Source organism: Anthonomus grandis, chromosome 5 (genome assembly GCF_022605725.1).
Source record: "Anthonomus grandis grandis chromosome 5, icAntGran1.3, whole genome shotgun sequence".
Classification (NCBI taxonomy): Eukaryota; Metazoa; Arthropoda; class Insecta; order Coleoptera; family Curculionidae; genus Anthonomus; species Anthonomus grandis.
The window spans coordinates 24,700,920-24,726,864 of NC_065550.1; the positions used below are offsets into that span (position 1 = coordinate 24,700,920).

Consider the following 25,945-nt stretch of genomic DNA (forward strand, 5'->3'; position numbering starts at 1 on the left):
ATGAAGTGGAGATGGCTAACGTAGATAGATAGAGCATTGGAGTTAGCTTTACAGACAAAACTCCTATGCTACAGCCTGTAGCACCTTGAGATTTATTGTAGCACCTTCTAATTGTGTTAAGCTCTTTATTTGCGCGGTAAAGCCATTGCCCTTTCTATCTTCCGGTTATATTTAAAGACCGTCTTGACCATGTTAGAGTTAGTTTACTGAACATCACTATACTCTCCAGGGCACTCAGAGAATTTTTTACTAGCCTGGACTTAACCTTACGGGAGCTTTCCCCCTTTGTACCCTATCGGAATACATAACTATAGTTGCATGTTGAATATTTCTTTCCTGGATATGCATGGCATATTCAGTGGCGACAATTTCTGCCTGTAACACTGACTCATAATTTTCTACACTCATGGCAATGTTTGTCTTTGGCTTATATATGCCGGCCCTCGAACCTTGATTGGTCATCGAGCCGTAGGTATACTACGCTAGGTCTGCTTTTACTGGAAGACCAGCCTCCCAGTGTTACCTGTCTCATTTTACAGAAAAGTGTCTGCTGAAGTAATGTAACTGAGGAATCAACTTTTCTGAAGGCATGTCATAGATTGATCTTTTCCCTGTTATAGGGCTTTAACCTTGTTTGAGCCTGTATTGAACCACTTTTATTTCTGCTTCTATAGTCATAGAGATCCAGCACAACCTCCATCGTCGGAGTTGGGGTTGTTCTCATGGCTCTGGTAATGCACAAGCCTTTAGACCTCCGTAATTCCCTGATTGCTGTGCTTTATGTAACCCTCCTTCCCCAGGCATTGAATCGGGTTTTACTACAATTTTGTACAGCCGTTCATATTCAATATTATATAATTATTCAATATTTTTAGTCTCAAGACCCAACTTCTACCTACCTACCTACCTACTTCTTCTAATTAGGGTATGGTAAAATTTTTTTTAACATTTAAGAAGTCCTCAAAGGTCTTTTTATATAACCTAAAAAAATTTTAAATGTCCTAAATATTCGACGTCTTTCAGGAGTTTTTTTTTAATTCCGCTTAAAACATGTTTTAGCCATTATTTAGTACGTCTCTTAAGACATATAGACCAAAAAGTAAAAAAAAATACGTCTTCAATACGTCATTTTGCTACTTGGAAAACTTTATACTGCTAATTACAGGATTTTACCATTCAATTCAAACTATAAGAGAATATTTCTACACGACAATATATTTTGCAAGGCCACAATATTAATTTGCCAGATTTCTTATATCCATAACTAGTTGTATAGAATGGAACTTCAAAGAGGTTAATCCTTTAGATGTTTGATACAGAATGCACTTTAAAACTTATGGTATCCGAATTAGTAAGTTAACTTCACTTTTCTCCAACGCGGTTGCGAGCTGATTTTAAATCAGACGAAGTAAAGGAGGGCGGATCTCCTCGCTGTAAATCTATGGCACCATCAATTAAATGTCATAAAATTTTAATAAATTAAACGATTTGACCATAATTTTTTAACGAGATATTGATCCTGATTTTTATCTATTGTATGAAATTGAAAGTTCAGATGTTTTTTCTTGATAATCCAGTTGTTTTAATAAAAATGTAATTAGAAACACTTACCTCGGTTGACTATTCCTCTCAGTATTCTCCGTGTTTTCTTCCGGAGTTCCCCGCAACGGAGGCATATTATGGCTGATGTTACTATCTACGCTGGAAAGGACGCTCGTGTCCGTGGAAGAAAGACTTTCTCGTCTCCTAGACCTCGAAGAAGCTGAACTGCTCCTCGGTCTTCGTTGGGCAGACCGAGTAGCTGCTACATTCGACCTGCCTCGAAAAGATGGGACTGCAAAAGAAGTGTCAAGAGCTACAAGATTCCTATTAACTTTGTCTAAGTTAGCAAAATTTCACTATTGTTAAAACTTTCAATAAAATGTTCATATTTATTTGTTAATGGAATCATAAAATTTCAACAACAACCACCGAAATCATTCAGGTAAGGTAATTAACACAGAAAGCAGATTTTATTCTCAAAGACAATTAAGAACGAGCACATAGTAAAACAAAATGAGCTTCAGCTTACCTTGTGATCTATTTAAAGAAGACAAACTAGATGGTGCACTCACAGGCCTCAACTCTTCAGTACTCACTCCGACTGCTCTCTCACCCTCACTGTCACCACTTCGTACGACCTCCGTGCGATCTACCACTGGTAAACTCAACTGTTGCAAGCGTCTCATCGAATTTCGCAACCATGAATTTCTACTGTTGTTGCGCGTTTCTGTTTCGTCAAGAACCGCCGTTGTGGAAGAACTGTCCGATTTACTTTGCTCGTTCTGCGGTTCGACAATGGCCGTTCCGCAAGGGTGATCCGGAGCGTAAGCACCGTGGACAAGGCGCTCGCAGTTAACCGGTAATTGTTCAATGGGGTTCCTAATGGGCGAAGTAGCATCTGGTCCGGATATCCGGGAGTTTGGTGCGTTATGGTTGTCGCTGAGGGATTGCCGCCTGAAATTGACGTAATATTTGTATTTTACAATCTTTTGAAAGATTTCACAAATAGACCGATGAATGGAGAACACCTAGGCTTTCTATTATATGTTCCTGAAAGTGATATCATGAAACAGATGGACCGTCAACATTTTATAATACCTCCTTGTGTGTAAGGGTAACCCTTATTCTTGAGGTCACTTGTTAATTGTGATGTAGATACTCCTGCCGGATAGATGGCACAAGCGTTGTTGCGTAATATGATTGATAAAGTAGTGGCCCTTGAGATTTTAAATAATTTTTATAAACTGACTTATTATAATTATTATATATTTTATTTCACTGGCTGGTCAGTTAGTGCTCTTATCTTAGTTTGTAAAAGCAACACTAAGGCCAATGCTTTAATGGCAAGACCAAGATTTGTCTACATTCATGAATCATAAAGTGAAACTCCCAGAGCCAAGCTTATTTGCAGATATTTTTTTTTAAATCTATTTAATATTAAAATAAAAATTAAACAGTCTGTCAGACTTTATCCGGAGTGTATAAAAAATTTCTTCTTCTCTGAACTTTCTAAAAATCACCAATTTTTTACTTAAATGGAAATTGTTTCACTCCCTCTAGTGGCCAAATGCCCCTTGAAAGCTTTAAATTTTGAGGGACCCTATACAACTATTTAATACCTGATAGGATATCCTGCTTACTAATGACTACTTATTGGAAAATTCAATACTCCACCCTATTAAAACCATACCTGATTATCGACCGTCTCACTTCTGTATGTTTTCCGCTTATGGTCTTGGGTCTACGCCGTTGTTTTTTCCTATTACATGAATCGTCGATCGCGGCACACGCTGATGACGGCCTACATATAACACGGTCATCCACTGTAACGTTTCCATTGTTTTCGTAGTCGATATAGCCCCTATTGACTATCCCAGATGTTAAAAACTTCCAGTAATTTTCCTCGATTTTCCGCAGTTTTACTCGGGCCTGTTCATCGTTTAATTCCTGATGATACGCTTCCTGCAATTAATTTATAATTAATTATCATCTGATAATCATATAAAAGGTTTATAAGCCTAACCCCTTCCGGTGAAGTTACTTCATCAGTTCGCTGATCAGTACTGTCAGAGTCATCGTTATCAGACGTATCAATAGCTTCAAGATAGTTATCGAGATCTTCTAGACATTCTTTTATATCAATATCTATTAATTGGTTTTTATTTAAATCAGTCTGTTCGCAGTCACTAATATTGCTTGACTCATCTAAGGTGGCATTGAGGAGATCATCAAGATTTTTTAAGACCAGCAATACCTCGAAATTATCCACACCCAAGACGTGGTCATCATCCCCCTCAACTCCTTCGCAAACATCTAAAAACTCATCTGATCCATTATCATCTAAACTGTCTCGATCAAAATCATCAATATCTATTAAAATATCTTCTACATCTACGCTAGGTTTCGGAATGGTATCATTATTTGAATATAATTGCGGATCAAATAAGGGCAGTTCTGAATCGATGAGGTCGTGGGGATCAAAATTGATTTCTGATATTGATGATCTTCTCGGAAGCACTGGTGATCCTACGTTGAAGTCGATTAGGTCTAACTCAGTTTCCTGGACGGTTGTAAGGGTATGTGAGGACATATTGTGAATTCATGACCTGAAAATAAAATTATTTAATAAATTCATGTTATTCAATATAGTTTGTGCTTATTAATAAATTAATAAATTAAAAATAAGAAAGAATATGGCCGGCGGAAATATCCGATGATGTAATCCTAATAAATAGTTTTATGTGGACATATATATATATATTAATAATGATAATAAGATTTCAAGGTTGTCCCCTCTATGAAGATATGACCTACGAAATAATATGATCAAGTTGCTACAGAACTATCTAATAAAATGCTGGGCAATTATCGTGCTTTTATGAATATAATACTCCGGATGCATAAGGAATTGGTTTAGCTTCAAAACCTCCCTGTTATAAAGGGGTAGAAAGCCATAAACATGCTTCCTTCCGTGTTAATTGAATATTAAATCGAGAATTGGATAATAAATATAAAAAAGCACGTTAAATGGAAGGTAAGCCACTATAGACTAAAAGAAAAAACGCTTCCGTGATGAAATATTAAATTTACATGGCAATGAAACGAAAGGAGATCATTGGCATTTGCACAATGTACTTAAACGGATTTTATTTTGGGCAACTTTTAAGAATTTATATATTTAAACGTTATCATCCATATCATTTGTTTCAGTAATTTTTGCCAATATTTTGTAACCGAGAAGCCAAAGACAACTAAGCCTAAATTTGGATTTTCTTTAATATGGTGGACGGATTTATTAATTAAGGACTTACTAATGAAGTTATTGAAAACAATTACTTGCGCTTATTGAAAACGAACTGCTATGTACCTTAAATACCCCGTTGTTTGATGGCCCTAATTCTAGTAGATTGATATAGATTTGTATCAAAGATACTTGCAGGCTCTAGCCAAGGCCAGCTGTATAATGAAACATTTTTGATCCTCTAATCTGGTTTTTTTTGCCATTTAAGTTAAAAAATCGATTAAAATAGGCGCTAAGAGAATTATTTGCTACGACGGTATAAGTTAACTTTACTATTTCACAACTATAGGAGGAGAGTAGTTTTTTACTCACTAAACTGAATACTGGTTGTACAGAGACAACACAGTCAAAAAAAAGAAGAAAAAGAGCTTAAGTGGCACCTGAAAGTAGTTTTATTACCATTAATCCTTTTAGCATTGTCAAAAAAATATCTAAAAAATTTAGAAAAGCCTTTGCTGGGAAATTCTGAGTTAAGTATAAGTTGTATAGTTGCCTTGATATTATGGGTTTAGATGTCTCGGGTTTTGGAAAATGTCTCTTCAAGAGAACATTATATTTTGTGATCCTAGCACAAGCAGATTAACAGACATAAATAGAAGATTTTCAGGTAAACTACTCCAGAATCCAAAGGCGTCGGTCAAGTATCAAACGACTATAACTCGTTAAACAAAAAAAAGATAGAAATTAAATTATTAAAATTGTAGTATATCTTCGGCCTTTTTTTGCAATTAGAATATAAAAAAAGTAAAGGTGATAATAGTTGCTGTCATATGTTTTTCCTTGTTGTTTGCTTCAAGGCAAGGCAAAAGTTATTTAATTCATCATTAAAATCATTCATAAAACCTTTAAAATATTTCCTGCTTTTTTATATAGATTTCGTTTTTTCTAACTTCGATTTCAAGTTTCTTTAATTTTACATTATGTTGAACTATTTCCTTTATACAGGGTGGCCCTTCAGGTACTCATCATAGATCAATTATTATAAGCATATTATGGTAATATTAATATAAGAGTAATTATGCCTAGAAATTTTTGTGACATCTAGAACATATTTTCATGTTTCAAATCTGTAGAATTATCTGGACATATTTTGTTAAAAGTATCAAGTACCCACTTAAAAAACAGTTTATACATTACATTAATAATGAGTCATTATAAAATATTGTATTGTTATTCACCTTTAAGTACATTGTCATTAGATATCTCTTTAAAAAACAAAAAAATAAGTAACCGTTAATTCAAACCGTTTCGAATCAATGGGCAAAGTACCAAAACCACAATTTTCACCAAAAACGGAACAGTTAAAAGTAGACCGATATTAAAAACCGACAATGCAGTATCATATAGGGGTTTTCAGTTAAAATAAGCAAATTTCTATATTTATGTTTATCTCTACTTTTCCCATAATCAATGTAGTTTTCATAGGACCACCATGTAACTATATGATAATTACCCGCAATTATTATAAAAAGTAAGCTAGTGATGAACAATAGATATGTATAAAATAACAAAAATTGACTTACTGACCCACTTAAAGATGAGGTGATGGGAAAAGCGCATTTTTGCTGAATATTCATAATAACCAATTTAACGAGGAATGGTTGTTATAATAATTGTGTTAAAAAAACAATAGCATTTATTGTTATTATCGTGAAAGGCATGTCTCACATGTGATAATACAATTTTGTGGTTTATTGTACCTAACAATACATAAGTTTTAAATACTATTCGGCTATAAAAAGTTATTTCTGGCATGAAGCGGATATTTCTGATTTTTATTTTATGTCGGCTCGTATAAGACAAAAAATAAAGAATCCGATAGTTTATAAAAGTACCGGAATCGAGTGGGATCAACCAAATTGGGGCGGGGATTTAATTATTATTGAAGATTTCTTTTGTCGTGTGTCAGTTTATAACTTAATTGGGTATACGAGGGACTATGGAGAAATATGGAAGTTCACTCCAATAATTCAACTCCTTACATCTTTAACACACTTTTAATACAGTAATAAGATCGGATAATTTTTCTTTTTAATTTACATAACTGAATTGTCTGTATATTGTGTTTTTCTGACATAATTACGCAGAAAAAACATAATTTTATTACATTATTTGTAATACTATAAATGTATGTAACTATAACTATAGTAGTACTATAAATGTATATTATTGCATGTTGTATTCGGGGCTCCTATTTTTGCTTGAATATGAATACGTTTTATATATTTCTTTTTTCTTTTTCAAAATTTACTAAAAACGTTACTACTAGCAAAGTCTACCTATATTTCAATAGTTGAGCTATATACACTTTGTTACTAGCACCCCTACAACTCTAACATATTAGGCATGTTTAGTTGTTTTAGTCTTGTTTGTGCATTTCCGAACAGTAGTCATGCATTTTATTTTGGGCAGATTTAGAGTAAAGAGTAATTCAAATATTGTTTATTGTAATAATTCAATGTAAAACTTCCGAATTTAAGTGTATTTCCATCGTAATCGGACTGGTGTATTTTTCTTGTGTTTAACATGAAAACTTATATGGGTAACATGTAATATTATTGGTTTAATTTCCTCTTATTTTATATTTACCCTTATATTACAAAACTCTATTAGTGCTTTTACTAATGTAATATTAAAACCATTTAATATTAAAGTTTTATATTAAAGTTTATGTTTATTTTATTTGCCTGTTAAATTTGAGAATGCAATTTTTTCTATATTTTTTTTCATACACAACCTTCCAAGTCCTGTAGTCAACAGTTTCTAACTTAAAGAGATATAAAAACTCTTTTTATTGTTGGCATTCACATTTTTAAAATTTTTATATTGAATATTACATAAAATACTACGTAAACTTCTGCATGGCTTTTTCGGTAAATTTATATAGCTTAAAAATAGTAAAATTTTACATTGCTTATAATGTTTCTTCTACATAACGAATCAAATTGTATATAATCTTAAGTAAATGTACTGTAACGATATTGTAAACACCGAGGAACTAGCTGATTCTCCATAATTCCGGAATGACACAAGTGGCACACCGCACAACGTCTCGAAGGCTGGCGAGAATCTTCCGGAACAGCGTTCTGCCGAGTATATAAGGAGCCGCGTCGCCGATGGTAAAAAATTTAAATAGTTGTAAAAATAAATATCTCTCTAGTCGTCGGTGATTGTGTTCTCGTAGTGAAGTTTGTAAATACATTAGTTGACTATTTTTTATTGTTTTAATTCATACCTAACGAACGGGAAAAACCATACAGTACAAATAGCATCATAGCAAATAGCATCTGGATATTGAGTTCTTCTGGCAGAGTTTACACAGTTATACCGAAAAAGACTGAGATAGGAATATAAGAATTAGTGAATCAGTCTCCTTCAATCTCTGCCACAACCTTCCTAAAGTGCTCTTGGTAGAAGTTACAGCTAAATAATAAATAGATAGATAAATAAATAGATAAATAATACCAAAAAAGTATCATTTAATGAGCTTTCATTATAATATCTTAGACTGAGATAGGAATATAAGAATTAGTGAATCAGTCTCCTTCAATCTCTGCCACAACCTTCCTAAAGTGCTCTTGGTAGAAGTTACAGCTTCTGCGATGTCACAGATGTTCATACCATCCTGTATCATATTTATATTTAATGGAAAATATGCCTTAAAGAATTCAAACTATTCATTTAATATCGTAACTTAATATGTTGAATGTAATAAGGTATATTCAAAGGATTAATAAACCCAATTTATCTTCGAAGCAATTTTTTTTGTCTAAAACATAAACGTGCTGTTTTCCTTGTCCCCTAAGTCATTTTTCACGAAAATATTTGCTTTACAGCATAAAACAGTCATTTTGTTTATTTCTAGATTAACAGCAGGAGTCGTTCATCAATCATTAACTAGGTCTTTTGTCTTGTCTCGGTCTTTTATTTCTTTTTAGGCCATCATAGACAGTACCGTTTTCTGTATGGAGTGTGATCAGAGATGAGTTTTGGCTGATCCTTATTATTGCCTAGTTAATAAAGTTTATTTTTCCATGTCTTTTGAGTATTCTTGATGGGATTTTGTGCATTTATTTTCTTTATTGATTGCGCTTAGAAAATAAAACAATGCAACCTGTTTTGTTGCAGATAAAATAAACTAGAATAAAATATAAATTTATTAATAATAATAGTATGAACAAATTTAACGCGTTTTCAAGGTATCCCAAATTGTTTCGATAGGCTTTAAGTTAGGGGATTGCGCAGGCCATGACAATACCTGAATATTTCACTGATTCAAAAAGTTTCTAGTGGCTCTTGCAATATGCGGACGTGATTATTCGTGTATAAGTACATTTTCACCAAATTCTGCAGTGCGTGGATGAACAAGAGGTTCCAGAATTTCATCCAGATATTCGTTTGCTGTTAAATACCCTTCAATGGGAACCAGATTAATACGAAGACTTATCGAAACAAAAATCATTGATTTTGTTTATTTCTAGATTGACAGCCGGAGTCGTTCATCAACCCTCAACCGGGTGTTTTGCCTTTACTTCTTTCGGGAGATCATAGATAATTGATGACATAGACCGTCTTCTTTTCTTTCGTCGTTTTTCTTTTAGGAGTGTAATTATGGGTTGGACTGAAATTAATTGAATGTGTGTGTAGCCGCACAAGATTTATGATTCCTACTTGGATTCTATTTTAGGAGATGTAATTTCCTTCAGGGTTTTTCCTGAAGTTTTTTTTCTTTCTATTGGATCTACCCTGAGTTCCAGTTTACCCTTTGGTAAACACTTAAGAGTATTCGTAGTTGGTTGTTGAGTTTGACCCCTGGGTTCTTTCGAATTCTCATCATTGTGTCAGTTGTGTTTCCATTGTGACAATTGATTTAGATCATCTTACCCTTGTAGTGATATTCTATAACAGCTTAACATCAGCTAAGTAAATAGCTTTAAGTAAAGAGTCAATAAACTTCTGTCGTTTTACTTATTTTTTTACCTACCTATAATTGAAAGAAGTTGTTAATTTTCTAAAAGAGATCTAGATTTAATAATCTAAAGGGAACTACACAAAGTCTCGATCTCAAAAATATAGTAGGTTACACGTGTTTCGCTCATATTAAGAGCATCATCAGACCTTAAAAATTGACTACAAACAGTGCATGCTTTGCGGTCACATTATACACACACACTTAGTGTGTCACATTATAGACACACACTTATTGTGTGTATTTGGTCACATTATACACACACACTAAGTCGATTTAAGGTCTGATGATGGTCTTAATATGAGCGAAACACGTGTAACCTACTGTTACAATTAACAAATACTTTTGTGACCGAGACCTTGTGTAGTTCCCTTTAGACTACCTATAATTCCTCTTTTTGTGTGTGTATAATGTGACCGTAAAGCATGTACTGTTTGTAGTCGATTTTTAAGGTCTGATGATGCTCTTAATATGAGCGAAACGCGTGTAACTTACTGTTAGAATTAATAAATACTTTTGAGACCGAGACTTTGTGTAGTTCGCTTTAGACTACCTATAATTCCTCTTTTTAGTTTGGGAAAATTCTACTTAAATTGGGTAAGTAGGGCTAGTACTGTTTATAATGCGTACTTTCGTTACTGACTAAGGGGTGAATTAATTATTAATTTTTATTAATTTATAGTTTTAAAAGAGAGAGCTACTAACTTGGTTAAATATGTAGTATTACTCTATTGAACATATGCGTTTTCAATAAACAGTCAATTTCTGTCACGTAACATTATAATCCAATGGCATGTTTTGTATACACTGGAGAGAGTCTCTCTGAACAAAGACAACGAAGAATGTGTCTTTATGTTACGTGTGTTCTTGAATTATTATGTCTGTAATATTTATTCAAAGTTTAAAAAAAATATTAGTATTTACATTTTATGTTTTGCATATACGGACAACTTAAAAGCATTTTTTGGACACAAAAATAACGCTTTATAAAAATTAAGAGAATTTTAAAATAAAGCAAGATATTTTCTTTTTAAATGAATAGAAAAACATTTTTTTTCTTAATTATATTATACTCTTAAATTGTTGCAAGCGAACTTAAAAATATATAGAATATTATTATGAAAATAAGGTATTTTATTTTCCATTTCAATTGCATAAGATTTTTCTATTAATAAAGTTTGGCGTCCTTAGTGTTAAATGAAAAGAGAGTGTAGCAGGGTTAGAATCTTAAATAACAACATTACGAATCCGCTCTATGAATGTAATAATGTTTTTTATTTTATCATTGGACGCAAATTGGTTTTTTAAACAGAAATAGCCCTGAAGATGGCCCAAAATAAAGGTCGCAATGTCGTTATTTCTTCAACAAAATCAGTCTTATTTGAGGTTCTAAACTTACCACACTTTCTCTTCATGACATTTTCTATTTAATTTAAATGCAGAGAGCATATTATGATTTTAAACGTATAGCCCAACAACAATAACTATGGTCACGATTGTTTTGAAAATGCATTAAAAGTAATGGAATATCTTACTAATTTAATTAGACATAGTAATGAGGAAAAAATATCTTTGTTGTTTTTATTAATTCGCATTATTTTTAATGTTACATACCATTTTAGTTCTCTATCACGATCTGGATCTTGTATGAAAATTGTCTATTTTGGCATATTTGACCCTTACTATGTTTTGATTGTTACATCTTAGTTAATTTTTTTTAAAATTTAATTGTCAAATACTTTCTTTTTGTTGAAATAGCCTCTGATAGTTGAAAGACTAAGGTGTTTAGGTAGAAAGGCATCTACATTTTCTATGAAAAATAATTCCTTATATTTTAAGATCGCCCTGTATAAAATAATAATAATATAGTTTTTATTAGTTGAAGTGGAAGCTCACTTCTTAAATTAACTGTAAAATCTTAGTAACAAATCTTTAATAACATTGAAAGACTAGCATTAGTAAATAACAACTTTGTTTGAGTTCAACATGTGCACAGGGGCAAGGAAGGTGTTTTCTTTACAAACATATTCATCGATTCTCTTTTACAAGTTTTTTCAAGTCACACACATTTTCAAAAGAGGAAGTTCAGTTCAGCTATATATCAACGTATATAATAATGTTAATTTAACTTATTGGTGTTAGATTTTGGATTAAAAATAAAAAATAGAAGTAGATATATCTTATTCTAAGCGCAAAAATAACATCTTTAAAGCAAAAAAAACATTCTTATTTCTAAAACTGCTTTTAAAAAATTTGGAATAGCAACACCGGAAACAAAAACTGATGTCATCTTGTCAAACAACTTTGTGTTTTCTAAGAAATCTAAAATAATTATAAAATATAAAATTTCCATAAAAATGCTTTTGATTAGATAGGTACCTAATAACGTACATTAGAAAAACGTATAAAGAGTTCATAAACGGTAAGATTATTAATAATTTAAAGCATATTCTATTATTAAAAAATATTTCACATGTAAATATTTTTTGACGACGTCACTGGTAAAGATTTCTCGTGTCGGTGGAATCAACAATGCGATCAAGCAGCATTGCGATATTGTTGCCTTTTTCTTTTATATAGGGACGTTATCTGCATTCATTTAACTTTGAATATTGACTTCTTTATAGAGTACCTTATCATATTTTAATAAAGAGGAACAGTAGTATTGTTAAGTGGCAAATTTTAATGATAATATAAAGTTTTTTTTGCCATTTTTACATAAGCATTTGGCATCATTGCATCAGAGATGTTCCAAGCAAACAAACTGCCCATCATCCACGGCAATCCTAATTCTAGCCTTTTTAAGGTATAGCTCGAATTAAGGTAATTACAAAAGATTTTAAAAGTTTATCTCAGATATGTAGTTAGTATCAAAAATTTGACTTTATTGCATACTAACATTGTCTAAGTGAGCCTATTTGTGTACCAAATTTAAAGGTGTTTAAAATAAATTACATACAATAATTAAAAATTAGTATAACAACTATTAATTTATTATAAATGTTACATTTATTCATTGTAATTTGTCAAACTAGGCTTCAAAAAAGTACAATTGCCAAAAGATTTGGCTAGTCGTACACAAATGAAAGGCTAATAAAATAATAAGGTAATAATAAAAAAAGGGTAATAATAAAATAAAAAAGTGAAAAAATTTTAATTTTTATATTAAATATTTTGTGTAATTTATTAACATTCTCAAATTTGGCAATAACAAAAAACTAAATTTTCCTTATTCAACTTTTATCTTACTGCATTTTCCAGATTCATCCATGGCAAAGTAAGGATATTTTAATTTCAAGGCGCGTTCTTTTCCTTATTTTTTGTATTCTTATTTTTCTCTTGTTTATCTGAATTCAACTTATTCCAAAAAAGTTAAATCTATATATTACAGCAGAAATACCAAAAACTATGTAAAAAGTTAATATTTTTCTTATTTTTTTTACGTAATAATTCCCATATAAATTCCAATAATCCAATGAGTCTCAATTTTTTTTTACATCTCAACAAGCCTGCCTTGAGTTAACCCGCCGAACAGAAATCAGTAATGTAGCTAATAATTTTTCTTTTGAATAAAGGAGGTGAAATACATCTGAAATCAGGATGAATTTTATTATATAATTAATAAACATTATAGCTGAAATTCCTCGTAAATAAAGTTGTTCTATAATGAGGAGGTGTTATGAGATATTTATTTAAGTCCAAATGATAAATTTCATAGCTAAACTTAATTTTCTGAAGTTAATCAGGGCATTTTTTAAAAATAATTTTATTGAAGATGATCAGACTATAAAGTAATATCCTTTCAGTCATATTTAACCACTTTATTGCGCATATTTCACTACTCACACTTCTACCAAATTTTCTTATTCCATTTATAAATCTTACGCAATAGTTTTGAACATATTGAATCCGCCTTAAATTACTTGCTACGAAGCACGGACCATTTACAATATCAATTGAGACAACACAGGAGTGTCACATAAAACTTTCCTTTGATCTCCATTAAGGAGCTGCCTCGGACTGAAGAGAAGGTTCAGAAGATCTTCTTCATTAAATCTCAATTTAACATCCAAGAGTATGCCAAGATTTGTAGTCAGATTACTAAATTTAATCAGCATTTACAGATATCCGAATAAATGTGTCCGAATAGAATGCATCCTACCAAAAAGAAGAAGCTTTTATTTGTGTTTAAACTTAAGCAGTGGTTACTTAAAGGTGAGTTGAGGTAGTAAGACATCGTATCACTTGCTTCCAAGATGTTGTTAAGAGGAAATGAGAAATAAATTTCAGTTTCATCGGCATACAGATATACTGATGAGTATTTAAGATTTTTACTTAACTGAGACGTATACAGGATAAAGAAAAGTGGACCAAGAATAGATCCTCGTCTCCTCATGGTACACCGCAGAAGAGACTTGAGGCAGAGGATACCCTCCCATTAACGTTCGCCAACTGAATCCGATCTGTCTATTCTCTGATTCTAATCAGAGAAAACTTGACCGAGCGATCTCTCCAAAACCTAGAAATTTCAGTATTATTTTGTTTGTGATTTAATTTTTAAAGGCCATGGAATAATCGAGCAGGGTCACGTTGGGATCAGCCACCTGTAAGATATCATTTATTACTTTTAAGAAAGCAGTTGAAGCCGAAATCCTACTTGAAGAGATTGAACAGCAGGTAAATGTTCTGACTCTCCATAAATCTCTCTAGTACCTTTGAAATGGCAGGAAGAATACTGACTGGCCTAAGTTCCGACAGTTCATTCGATGAAATAACGTTAAGTATACGAATAATGTACACTACCGCTCAAAAGTATGTGTCCACCGTGTATTCTTTTTAATATTTTAAATTAGATACAAAAATCTTATCTTTATACCTATATTGAGATTGTATCTCTTTTGTAAATTGCATATATGCTTAAACAGCATACCTATCAACTATGGTTCGTTCGTTCGGAAAAACACTGAGTATTTAAACATAGTCTTGCAAATAACAAACAATGTAGTGAAAATATGCACTTCTAAAAAACTAATCTATTTACAGGTCGTTTCCGATGACATTTGAAACATTTAAAGGTGTTTAGTCTTCAAGAATTGATTTTGTGTAACATTGGTAAATAATTTCGCTTGCTTATTGACGATTGTCGCCGTTTCTTTGCAGGTTTTTCAATATTCTTTAAAACGGTTAAAACAAAAGAGTTATCGGTAGAAACAAAAGGTATTATCATTGGACTTCATAAGGCTGGAAAGACTAACCGTCAAATTTCGACGGATTTGGGAATTCCAAGGCGGACTGTCGATTATAATGTTAGGAAATTTATCAGAGAAGGGACTATTAGCAACAAACCTCGATCGGAAAGGCCAAAGGCCACAAGTTCAAAGGAGGATTTAAATATTATAATAACAAGCAAACGCAATAGACGCCTTACCGCCCCTGAAATCACAGCAAAAATCAACAAGGAGCGTAAAAAAGCGGTCAGTGTTTTGACAGTAAAACGGCGACTTTATAATGCTGGTCTTAAAGGACGTTTAGCTGTATCAAAACCGCTACTGAAGGTTAATATGAATAAAAGATTTGAGTGGGCCCAATCACACAAAGAATGGACCATTGATGATTGGAAGAAATTTCTCTGGAGTGACGAGTCGAAATTCGAGGTTTTTGGAATGAAGAGGCGAGTTTTTGTTCGCCGTTATGCCAATGAAAGGGTCGCTGAGAACTGTACGGTGGCCTCAGTTAAACACGGTGGTTCTCAGTTAAACACAGTTGTTCGGTGATGGTGTGGGGTTGTTTCGGAGGATCTGCAGTGGGCGATCTAATTAGATTAGAGGAAATTCTTCGAAAAGAGGGTTACAAAACAATTTTAAGTACTTCCTTCTGGTACTCGAATAATTGGGGCAAACTTCATCTTTTAACATGACAATGACCCCAAGCACACGTCGAAATTGTTCAAGCAATATTTAGGTCAATTACAAAGTCAACATCTTCTGAAAATTATGGTTTGGCCCCCACAATCACCGGACCTCAATCCTATCAAATTACTGTGGGATAAACTGGATAGACAAGTGCGAAAATCATGCCCCACATTAAAAGAAAACTTGACTACCGAAACTCTGTGAACCTGTTATTAAAAATCAAGGCGGACATGCAGATAAATCCAAAATTTGGTTTTCTTAAATTTAATTAATTGAAAAATGTATTGTTTATATTCATTTTGTTATAAATAAACCGTTTATTACTTTTTAGTTATAACTTTAAAACATTCATATGTGGGCAAATACTTTTGAGCGGTAGTGTATAAGGATTTTTACAAATTTGGGAAATTTGACACTTCCGACTGTTAACGAGGTAAGTTAGCACAATTTTACTATTTGCTAATGGTGCTTACCATTTCTTCATAAGTATATTTCAAAATAAATTACACTTTTACATTGACACCAATATAATGTCTAATTAGTTTCAACTTTTTCTAAATATAATCAAATTTTTAATGATTATTTTTAGATAACACTTTAACCAGCAAATGGAATACACCTCAAATAACCAGAAATAACTACTGTAATTTTCATAGATGTTTACTTGTAATTGAAATGTGGGTCTTTATACCTACCTGCGTTTCATAGAAAACCGAGACCGAAGCAAACGTTACTTCTTCAAATGTAACGGGGACACCCTCTGTTAACGTCCTTTCGATTCTCAATCAACGTCGCCTTGTTTACTGAACATAACTGTCAAGCATCATCAAACTTTTTTACAATTTTGTAGAAATAACCCAGAAAAAAATTGATTATATAAAATAATTGATAGTACATTAAAATTCCTCTATTATGATAATACAAATTGATAAATATGACTAGGATTTTTTTTGGTTAAGCCATAATTTGGCTAAAATACGACTAAAAAATAAGTAAAATTTGGTTACATAATGCCAATTTAAGAAATTTACCTGCTGGAGTGTAGCGAAAATGTTTTTAAACAATATGCAAGAAATATCAGAAAATTATTCAGGAATAATTTTTTTAAATATTTTTCAAAATCGTAGATTTAATTGTTAAAACAAATTCTTGTAAGAAAGGGTAACGACCTCCATATATTTTATTATACGATCTTTAAATATTTTTGGTTTTTGTTCGTATTTTTCAAATAAATATAAGCAAAAATATCTATATTAATACAGAATCATTAAATTTTAATTACAGCCATACCTTTGTACAATAAGATTCTGCTGTAATAAACTTATACAAAACATTGGTCTAATATATTCTGATACCTGAAAGAGAAGACAACATTCTCCTTGAAGGGATTTAGGGTTTTGGAACTAAAGTAAATAAACGAAAATAAACAGCTTTAAAATTGACAGGCGTCGAGACCTTTTACAAGAATTAAATGAGAAGAAAATAATTACTACCTCACAAATAAAATTTGGGAATTTTAATTCATTTATGACCATTTTTCTGGGAATTAAAAGAATTTTTAGTAAAATTCGGTGTTTTAATTAAATATCCAGATGTTTCATTAAAAAAAATAGTTCTAACCAAAATCATATCTGAAAACATCACAAGTTTTAGATATTTATGGAAATTTAGGCTGATTTTTGTTAAATAAAATTGGGGAAACTATAAAAAAATAAACATAAACTAAAAGGGCAGGTTCAAAAAATAAAAAATAGGTTTGAAATAACGTATGAAGTTTGCGTACCTTGTGGTTCTGGTTCTTCCTGCGTCTGTCAATTTTTTTAATGAATTTCCTGCGTACCCAACAACAAAACAAACTTTATCAAAAACGAATTTATAAAATAAAATTTCTTTCGAAAATATTCTGAAATTTACGTAAAGATTTTTGTGGTAAAATTGGGTAATTTTTCAATTTAAGTAATTACCTTAATTTACATTGATAGCTTTGGTAAGTCAAAAATTGAGTAAGTCAAATCTTTAAACATAATCTTTTTTTTTACATAACTATATGAGAGTTTGCGGAATGCTCTTGTGGATTTTTTACCATTTTGGATATACTTGTACTTTTATTGAAAAAATACAAATTTTTAGGTAATTTTTTTTGTTGTTATCCGAGTTCAAGTTGCACTTAGCTGTTATGAAAAAGGAACAACAAAATACATTTTACCGAAAAATAAATCCGTAAAATAAACTTTTTTCATTAAAAAAATCAGTCTAAAAACTGGTCTTAACTTTGAGAAGAATAGTTAATAGTTTTAGTTATCTTGCAGCAATATTAAATTACCCATAAATTAACTCAGAAAGCATTAATTTTTTTGGAAAATAATGGAGTATACTTTTTGTTATTGAACGCGTAATAAAAATAATGGGATTTTTACGTATGTAGGTACCTAATTTATGAGTTACATTTATTTTTAGTTATTATCTTAGTGACTTATTAGCTATTTTATTAAAAATTATTACCTAATTATAAAACTTACTTACCAAATTATAAATGATAAACCTACTTTAAAAAGTAATGGAAGTTTTACGTAACTCTTAGGTAGTTTTTTGGAATTTTTTAATATATTTGGTTCCTCATTTCCTGACAATTTTTCAGATAACGTTTTTATCTTAGTTAGCGTTGATTCTGAAAATAGTCTCAAGAAACCCCGCGTAATGGTAATTTTACATTCCTTTAAAAAATACTGGAAACCCTAGCAATTACGAAAATTACGAGTATTTTTTTGATATTGACCGAGATTCCTTGTTAAAATAATTACCAAAATTTTGGGTTTTTTTTGAAGAATAAATAATTTGAGTTTTGCCTTAGTTAACGTTGATTAGTTTTTAAGCGGCTTTAGTCAAAATCAAAGCTAAAAAACACTAGTTTTAGGTTTTTTTTTAAATATTTAGGCTGATTTTTTAAACAATATTAGGCGTCCCTTTGAACAAGATATTAATAGATAGTTTCAAAGGAAAAATAGCTTCACCCAATAATGAACCCATAAAATTATCTCTTTGGAAAGCAATCAATCGCAAAACTTTTCAATCTAAGAATTGCCTTAGTCTCAGAATAATTTCAAATATTATTACATTCTTTATGGGTTATTTTTAAGTAGTTTTTTAATAGTTACCTCACAACAATATTAAGTTACCCAGAAAGCAATAATTATTTATAAAATAATGAACTTTTATGAAATTTTTATCAATTTTGTAGGTAATTGATGTTTTTTTTTTGTCTAAAGGTTTATTAAATAATAAAAATTTCACGTAGGTATCTAATTTATGAGCTCGATGTTAAATTAGAGTCGAAAAATGATAATTTCTTGTTGTTTTAAGTTGTTATCTCTAGGCACATTCTTTAAAAAGTAATAGAAATTGTACGTAATTCTTAAGTAGTTTTTAAGTATCTTTTAGTTTGTTTGTAATACAAGGGTTCTTCTAAACTTTTTTGATTGAGCGACATCTCGACTACCAATTTTTCTTTTTTTCATTTATGACTAATAATATATAATCACAGATAAATGCATCGAGAAATATATTGAATCAGAAAATTAACAATAAACACTAAAGCAGAAGTAATTCTATTTGTTAGCGTTGCTAATAAAATTTAAAAGTCTTTTTAAAAAGGTCACAATCGAGTAAGTTTTCACAATTGGGAATAGCAGTCACTTCAGGCATTGGCCTCATTGGGTTAAATGTCACTACATAAACATAGTTATATCGATTATTACCTATAGCAAAGTACACGTAGATACTTGCTTGTTATTTTTAAACAGTAATTTTAAATAAGTTATGCATCTGTTTTATGCATGTATAGAGCCAATTTTTAAAGTTAAGTTTAAAACATTTGTTATAACTACAATCTTTTAGGTGATCTGGTAAAAAATGTAGAATTTGGGAGCCGGATATAGGAAGGATTTCTGGTATGATTTTTTTATCTGATGGTACTACTGCAAAGTCGTGTTGATGTATTATGTTGTGTTTGTGTGTTATTAAGGTGACTTTAAACTTCTAGCAGCATATACACATTAATGATTGCTAAAAGTACAATTGTCTAATATCTCTTATTTTTGATTCAGAGTATAAAAGGTCTTTTTTTATTGGACATAATTTTTATAAGCCATTTCTGGATCGTTTTAAGCTTATTTAGGTATATATCCCTCAATGCACCTCATCCTGCAATTCCGTATGTCTCCTTAGATTGGAACAATGTAAGATATACTTGTTTGAGATATTTAATATTAATAAAGTTTTTTAGGAAATAAAATCTAGTAAGCATATGACTTATTTCTCCCTTTAAGTATTGTATATGTTTATTTCACTTCATATGACAGTCTAATGTAAGATATTTAATGGTATTAATTTTCGATACAACAAAACTGTTATCTATATTACATAGATAATAAACAAATTTGGATTTATTTTTGTTGAGTGTCAATTTATTTTCTTGGTGCCACTAATTTATTATTACCATATCTTTCTCTACTTTGGTCTTCCACAATGGCCAGTTGGATGATTTGTAAAAAGCAACAGTATCGTCAGCAAAACTGATAATTTTAAAATTAAAAAAAATAAAATAAAATTAGTCAAATAATACTGTATTTTAAAATATTGCTGCCTATTGGTTAAATAATTCTTCAATAGATTCAGAGCACTACCTCGAAACCCGCAGTGTTCAAGTTTCTTTATCAGTTTTTGATATGTCGAACGCTTTTGTTAAATCGAGAAAAACTAAAGCAGAAAAGGAAGCTAATAAATATTTCTTGGTAATTTTTCTGTTAAAGTTTATATCTTAATTACCGTTGATTCTGAAAATAGCCTCAAGAATCCCAAAAATAAACCCGGAAGCGGGTAGACTATTTGTTAGAAGAATTAACCCTTTTAGGTGTTTAATAATATGTTTTGATAATATTGGGTATTTTATGAGAAAAATGGGTATTTGAGAGTAATTTTTTGGTCACTATTTACTCGATTTATTAATTATGGGGTACATTATATAGTTTGAAAAAAAATTTTTTTTTTTAAACTAATGGAAACTTAATTTTTTTCGATATTGACTCTCTCGCTTTGCCCAAAAATAAAACGGAAATTTTCTTTTTATAAAATTATGAGGATTTTACATAATATTTATTATACTTTTGCATGCATTTTTGGATATTATTATCCAAAATGGTTGTTTAAATGATAAAAATCGGTATTTTTTTCAGAAAAAAAGATAGTCTTGGGAAATTTCTTAGTTATACTTGTCACTTTAGTCTAAGATGGTCATTTTACAAATAATGAAAATTTTTCACAATATATTCGAAGCTTTCTTGATAAAATAATAGGAATAAAATAATATGACATTACTCCGATGCTTTTGTGTATTTTATTTCTGGAAGAGAGGAATTTTTTACGAAATTATTTTAATGTTGTTATCTTAGTGGATACCTATTAGCAAGTTGATACCTATATGGAAAAATACACCAGAAAAATAATTTTATGATGGAAAATTTACGTATTTAATTGGTATTTTTTAAGTAATTTCGGGTATTTTTTATAGAGTAAATTAGGAATTCAAACTCTAGAAAAGATGTTTTTGGATATTTTTTTTGGATTAAATATTGTATATATAATATCGTTGATTTAGCATAATAGCTACTTATAAAAAACTGGTATCAAAAAGTATATAAAAAATTTAAACTACAAAATACATAAGGCTGCACGGAGAAAAAAAATACAAAAACCTTGAGAAGCACGAAAAACTAAACATTAAAAAGTGATAAAAACTAACCTAGATTAAAAGTGGTAAAGATAAAAAGTTTAAAATTATAAAAACAATTCCAAGATTAAAATTAAAATTAATTTCTAATATAAAATGGTAAAGATAAAAATAAAAATAAAATTGTGAGCTTAAAATGAAAGCTAAAATTTTACATATACAATGTCTACAAAAGATTACAACAAAACTGTCGATGACAAGAATCAAATAAATTTTACAATAAAGAAAAGATTGGATAAAATTAGATATTTTGTATGAAAATTTATATTTTTTGAGAAATTTTTAGTAACATTTTTTGGATAGAAAAGCAAACATTTGTGTGCATAAAATTGCATAATCTTAGGGAGAAATTTACAGATTTAGAAATTATTTACTGGTTATTTTTGGGTATAAAATTGAATTTTTTTAAAGGAAAATAAGAAATTTGAATAATTAATTAGTAATTTCTGGGTATTTTTTAAATACTAAGAAATTGTTTAAATTCATTTATAAGACTTATTTTTGTGCATATTTTAAGTCATGATTTACATATATAGATACATACATAAGATTTTGAATTCTTTTTTTATAATTGAAAAACAGCGTTCCCTAGACACTCTTTACCTCAAGAAAATAACATTATAATAAATTTAAACCCTATTTATGAAGCCTATACATATATATATAGTTACTATAGAAACTCTGAAAAACACAAACACCACGTTTTCACTCTTTAGATTTATGAAATATACATTTCTTATCATCCTATCAAAACAATAAATATTTTACAATAATAAAACTGTCTTAATGTTTGCTTAATTGTTTTTTTCCTCTCATTAACCAACAGTGTTTGTTTTTTACAAGGTTTAATCTACCCACACCCACTTTTGACTAGACAGGTATATTTCTTAAGTGAATTAGTCATTCATTAAAGCCTTGTTAATCGGTCACAAAAAAAACATATTCAACATATGCCATATAAAAATACAATATATATGGTGAGGTATTGGTACTACATTCAGTAAAGGTACGACGTTTGTTTCATGCATCTAGAGATTACAATCTTCTGTAGGAATGGCCTTTAGGCCGTTGATCCTGCTGATGCAGGTCTTCAAACCAGAAAAACTTTTGCAGACGATATTTTAAAATTTTATGTGACAAAAATGTATTTTAATAAAAAGGAAAACTAATAGTTTCTATACCTTATATATCCAAAAGTACCATCTCCTCTGGTGGTACACCACTTCAAGGTTTCACTTAAAATTGCAACACTTTTAACTTTCTAAGGTTCGTCTTCACTAAAGCAGAAAAATCATTTTGCTATTGAAATAAATGGCCCGCACCAAGTATAATGTTACCGTAATAAACCAGCGACCCGGGCATCGAACAGCGATTACTACAACTAAAACCCAAAGTAGAAAAGAACAGAATCGGCCTACACGAAAGGCGAACGACGTATAAAGGCACGTATCCAATTGTTGCACGTCGAAATAACGTCGCGTTTTACTGTACCTGGGATCCTATCGAGTGGTATAGTGGAGTTTTACCTTGATATTCACCCACAGCACGAAGAACCAGATTACAAAAATAGTTTGCCCATGAAATGGTATGGGTTATAGAAAGCTTCCACATTATAGGAAGTGCATACAGTTGTTTGATTTATCATTATCGTTAGGTTTGTTTATTTTTGATACAGTGGCCTAGCCTAGTAAATATCATGTTAATGGCTGCATCTTGGAGGCCTATTTAAATAAAGTCGATTATGCTTTTTTCTTTAAATTTATTTTTTTATCAAATTTATTTAGTGGATAATTAAAAAGATTTTATTTATGAAGAAAAATAGTTTCATTATTCTTCGCCTTTATTGTATTTTATTATTTCAATATTACTACTTAAATCATCTTAAAATTGTCTTTTTGTACATTACTAATTTGGCGTACATCACAACGATTATTATATCATGATGATACTTTATATGATCATTGGATCTTGAAAATTCAGAAAATGTAATTTTTTTTACTGTTCTTTATCTCTATCTTTTTTTTTCTTTCTTTTTTGGCACTGGTTAAACCAACTGGCCAGCTTCTCTCTTTATGATAAAGTAGGAAAAAAACAAATAAATAAATTCAAATTCCCAACAGTTCAAATTTAAAACCAATAATATTTTAAGTCTACCGAGATCAAACCAAATTTAACTGAAAACACGTAAACATTTTACTCAGTTAAAAATATTAAATTTTGTTACAAAGAATACCAATTTACATATTTATGAAACCTATACACCCTAAAATTAATGCTTTTACATAAAGGCATGTGTACCATCTTTATTCCACTACAATGTTTTTTTTCTTTTTTCTTGTTTTGCTATTTCCATTATCTCTATTTCATAATTTACTCTCGTTATCATTGCCTGAATCATCTTGAAGTTATATTTTTCATAGGTTATTTAAACCCCACATATGACTATAATTATTGTATTAGACTCCTTCAAGTCTAAGATGAATTATTATATCTAAAAATATGGAAAATACTAATCATAAAGGGCTTTATTTCAAATCACATAACATGGAACGTCAAGAAGTTATACTGGTAATAAATATTGTAAATCTTTTCAAAAATCTTTAAAAAAATATGCTTCTAAATTAGCTTATAATTTCTTATTATCTAATTTAAAATGCTTAATGGAACTATCGCTTTTTATAGAGTTAAGAGAAAGTGAAATAATTTAACACACCTAAAATGATATAATAACAAATCAAATATATAATATGAATAAAATTTATAATCAAATTAATGTTCTTGCATTCTGTTTTGGACTCAAACAGGATAAACATAAGGCATTCATAAATGTATACTGCATATATAGTCATAATAATTGATGCTCTAAAACATTAATCTACAGATCTCTAAATATCCCATTTTCCTATTTATTCTTATTAACCTTTTTTGTCTTGTAAAAACATTTTGTAACATGTTCTCCCTTTATTTTTTAAAACAGTTTCGAAGTTTGCAAAGTACAGAATCTTCAGTGAACTTTCATTCATTTATTTGCTAAACTACTCTAAAACCATAGCAAAAGGAATTTAGTTTTTTTGTTAATTGTTCTACATATCTATAGTTATTTTATTTGTTAATTGTTCTAGTAAGTCTAGTCACGGTGTTAATATAAATAACTTTTAAATCGTTGATGCCTAATTCCACTTGCAAAGGCTTTGGTATCTTACATTGTTTTGTTCTAAATATAAACACGTTTTTTTTCTCTCTGTTTAAGACTGATCTATTAACGCTAAACCAGAACTTAACTGTGTCAAAGAATTTATCTGCTTAAGCTATTAATTGCTCATAGGCTTTACTCCCAATTATTAGGTTTATATCATCGGCATATTTTACTATATTTTGGCTGGATGAATTCATTAACAGGCATAAATCATTAACAAATATAATGAACTAGACCGGACTCAGTACACTACCTTCTGCAATTCCGACATCACTAGACAAAATTTGGTAGTAACCGGTTTTCCTTTCTTTTGTGACCTTTAGAGAAACCATGTTGATGTTGACTAAAGAGGTTACAACAATCAGTCATGTGCGCATGGCTATTTCAAAAATATTGGGAAAATATGGTAATAAATGGATAAGCCAATTATTATTTAGTGTTTCAGGGCACTCTTTTTTAAAAGCTAATTAAAGGCTTTCTGGGAATATTTAATATTTAAAGGAGTTATTAATGATATAGCATAAAGCATATTTAAGTTCTACTGCTGCTATTGTGTATTTCATCTATACCGCTACTATTTTTATTTTTTGATTGTTGTGCTATTTCACAGAGTTCTTCTGGTTTATCCATCCTTAAAAGATTGAACGCTCATTTACATTTATGTTGCTTTTAAATGGAATTTTAATTTATGAATGCAAAATTGTTCCAGGCAGTTCATTGCTTTCGGCAACTTAACAGGGAGAACTAGAATTTAATTTAAGTGCCTGGAAGAAGCTTTTTATTCCTTCCAGGCAGTTGAATCTTTTCTAGTAGGTCAGTCACCAAAGACGAGGAGAATTTCCCTTAACGCAAAGGTTAAGGCTGAGTTAGAAACTTCTTCCTCCTTTTTTGGTGCCTGAGGTTACCTGGCATTCGGTTTGTCTACCAAAAATACATACGAACATCATTATTTTATTATGATACTTCATTGGATTATTGGATCTGAATTATGCATGGAAATGAAGATTTTTTTTACTTTTTCTTATCTCTATCTCATTATTTACAGTATATTCTCCCCTGAATTAACATGAAATTGAATTTACTACATTATTTGGATCATTATATACGATTAATTATTTCCCAAGTTATAATCGAGGTGCTTTGTTAGTTTCTTGAACAGGGACAGCCCTGGCTAGCGAAAGAAGAAAAATAATGCTTGTGGGGAACAAGTTTTTCATTATATTGAGCAATGTTTCCGGTC

The 25,945-nt window shown here is 30.4% G+C and overlaps 1 protein-coding gene across 3 annotated transcripts in view; it reads right to left on the bottom strand.

The window, feature by feature from the left end:
* Positions 1-22,976, bottom strand: part of LOC126736347 (sodium-dependent transporter bedraggled) — a 37,639-nt gene extending 14,663 nt beyond the window's left edge. Inside the window, exons 1-5 of one of the 3 annotated variants that reach the window (XR_007660655.1) lie at positions 22,691-22,975; positions 3,566-4,148; positions 3,233-3,504; positions 2,072-2,496; positions 1,612-1,834 (exon numbers count right to left, since the gene is read on the bottom strand). Coding sequence is in view for 2 of the 3 variants with exons in the window: in XM_050440662.1 (XP_050296619.1) it covers positions 1,612-1,834; positions 2,072-2,496; positions 3,233-3,504; positions 3,566-4,132 (1,487 nt within the window). In the remaining variant the exon portion in view is untranslated. Of the gene's footprint in view, positions 1-1,611; positions 1,835-2,071; positions 2,497-3,232; positions 3,505-3,565; positions 4,149-22,690 lie in introns of all 3 variants that reach the window. The other 2 variants (XM_050440662.1, XM_050440663.1) reach the window with 2 other exon arrangements.
* Between the last annotated feature and the right edge of the window lie 2,969 nt (positions 22,977-25,945).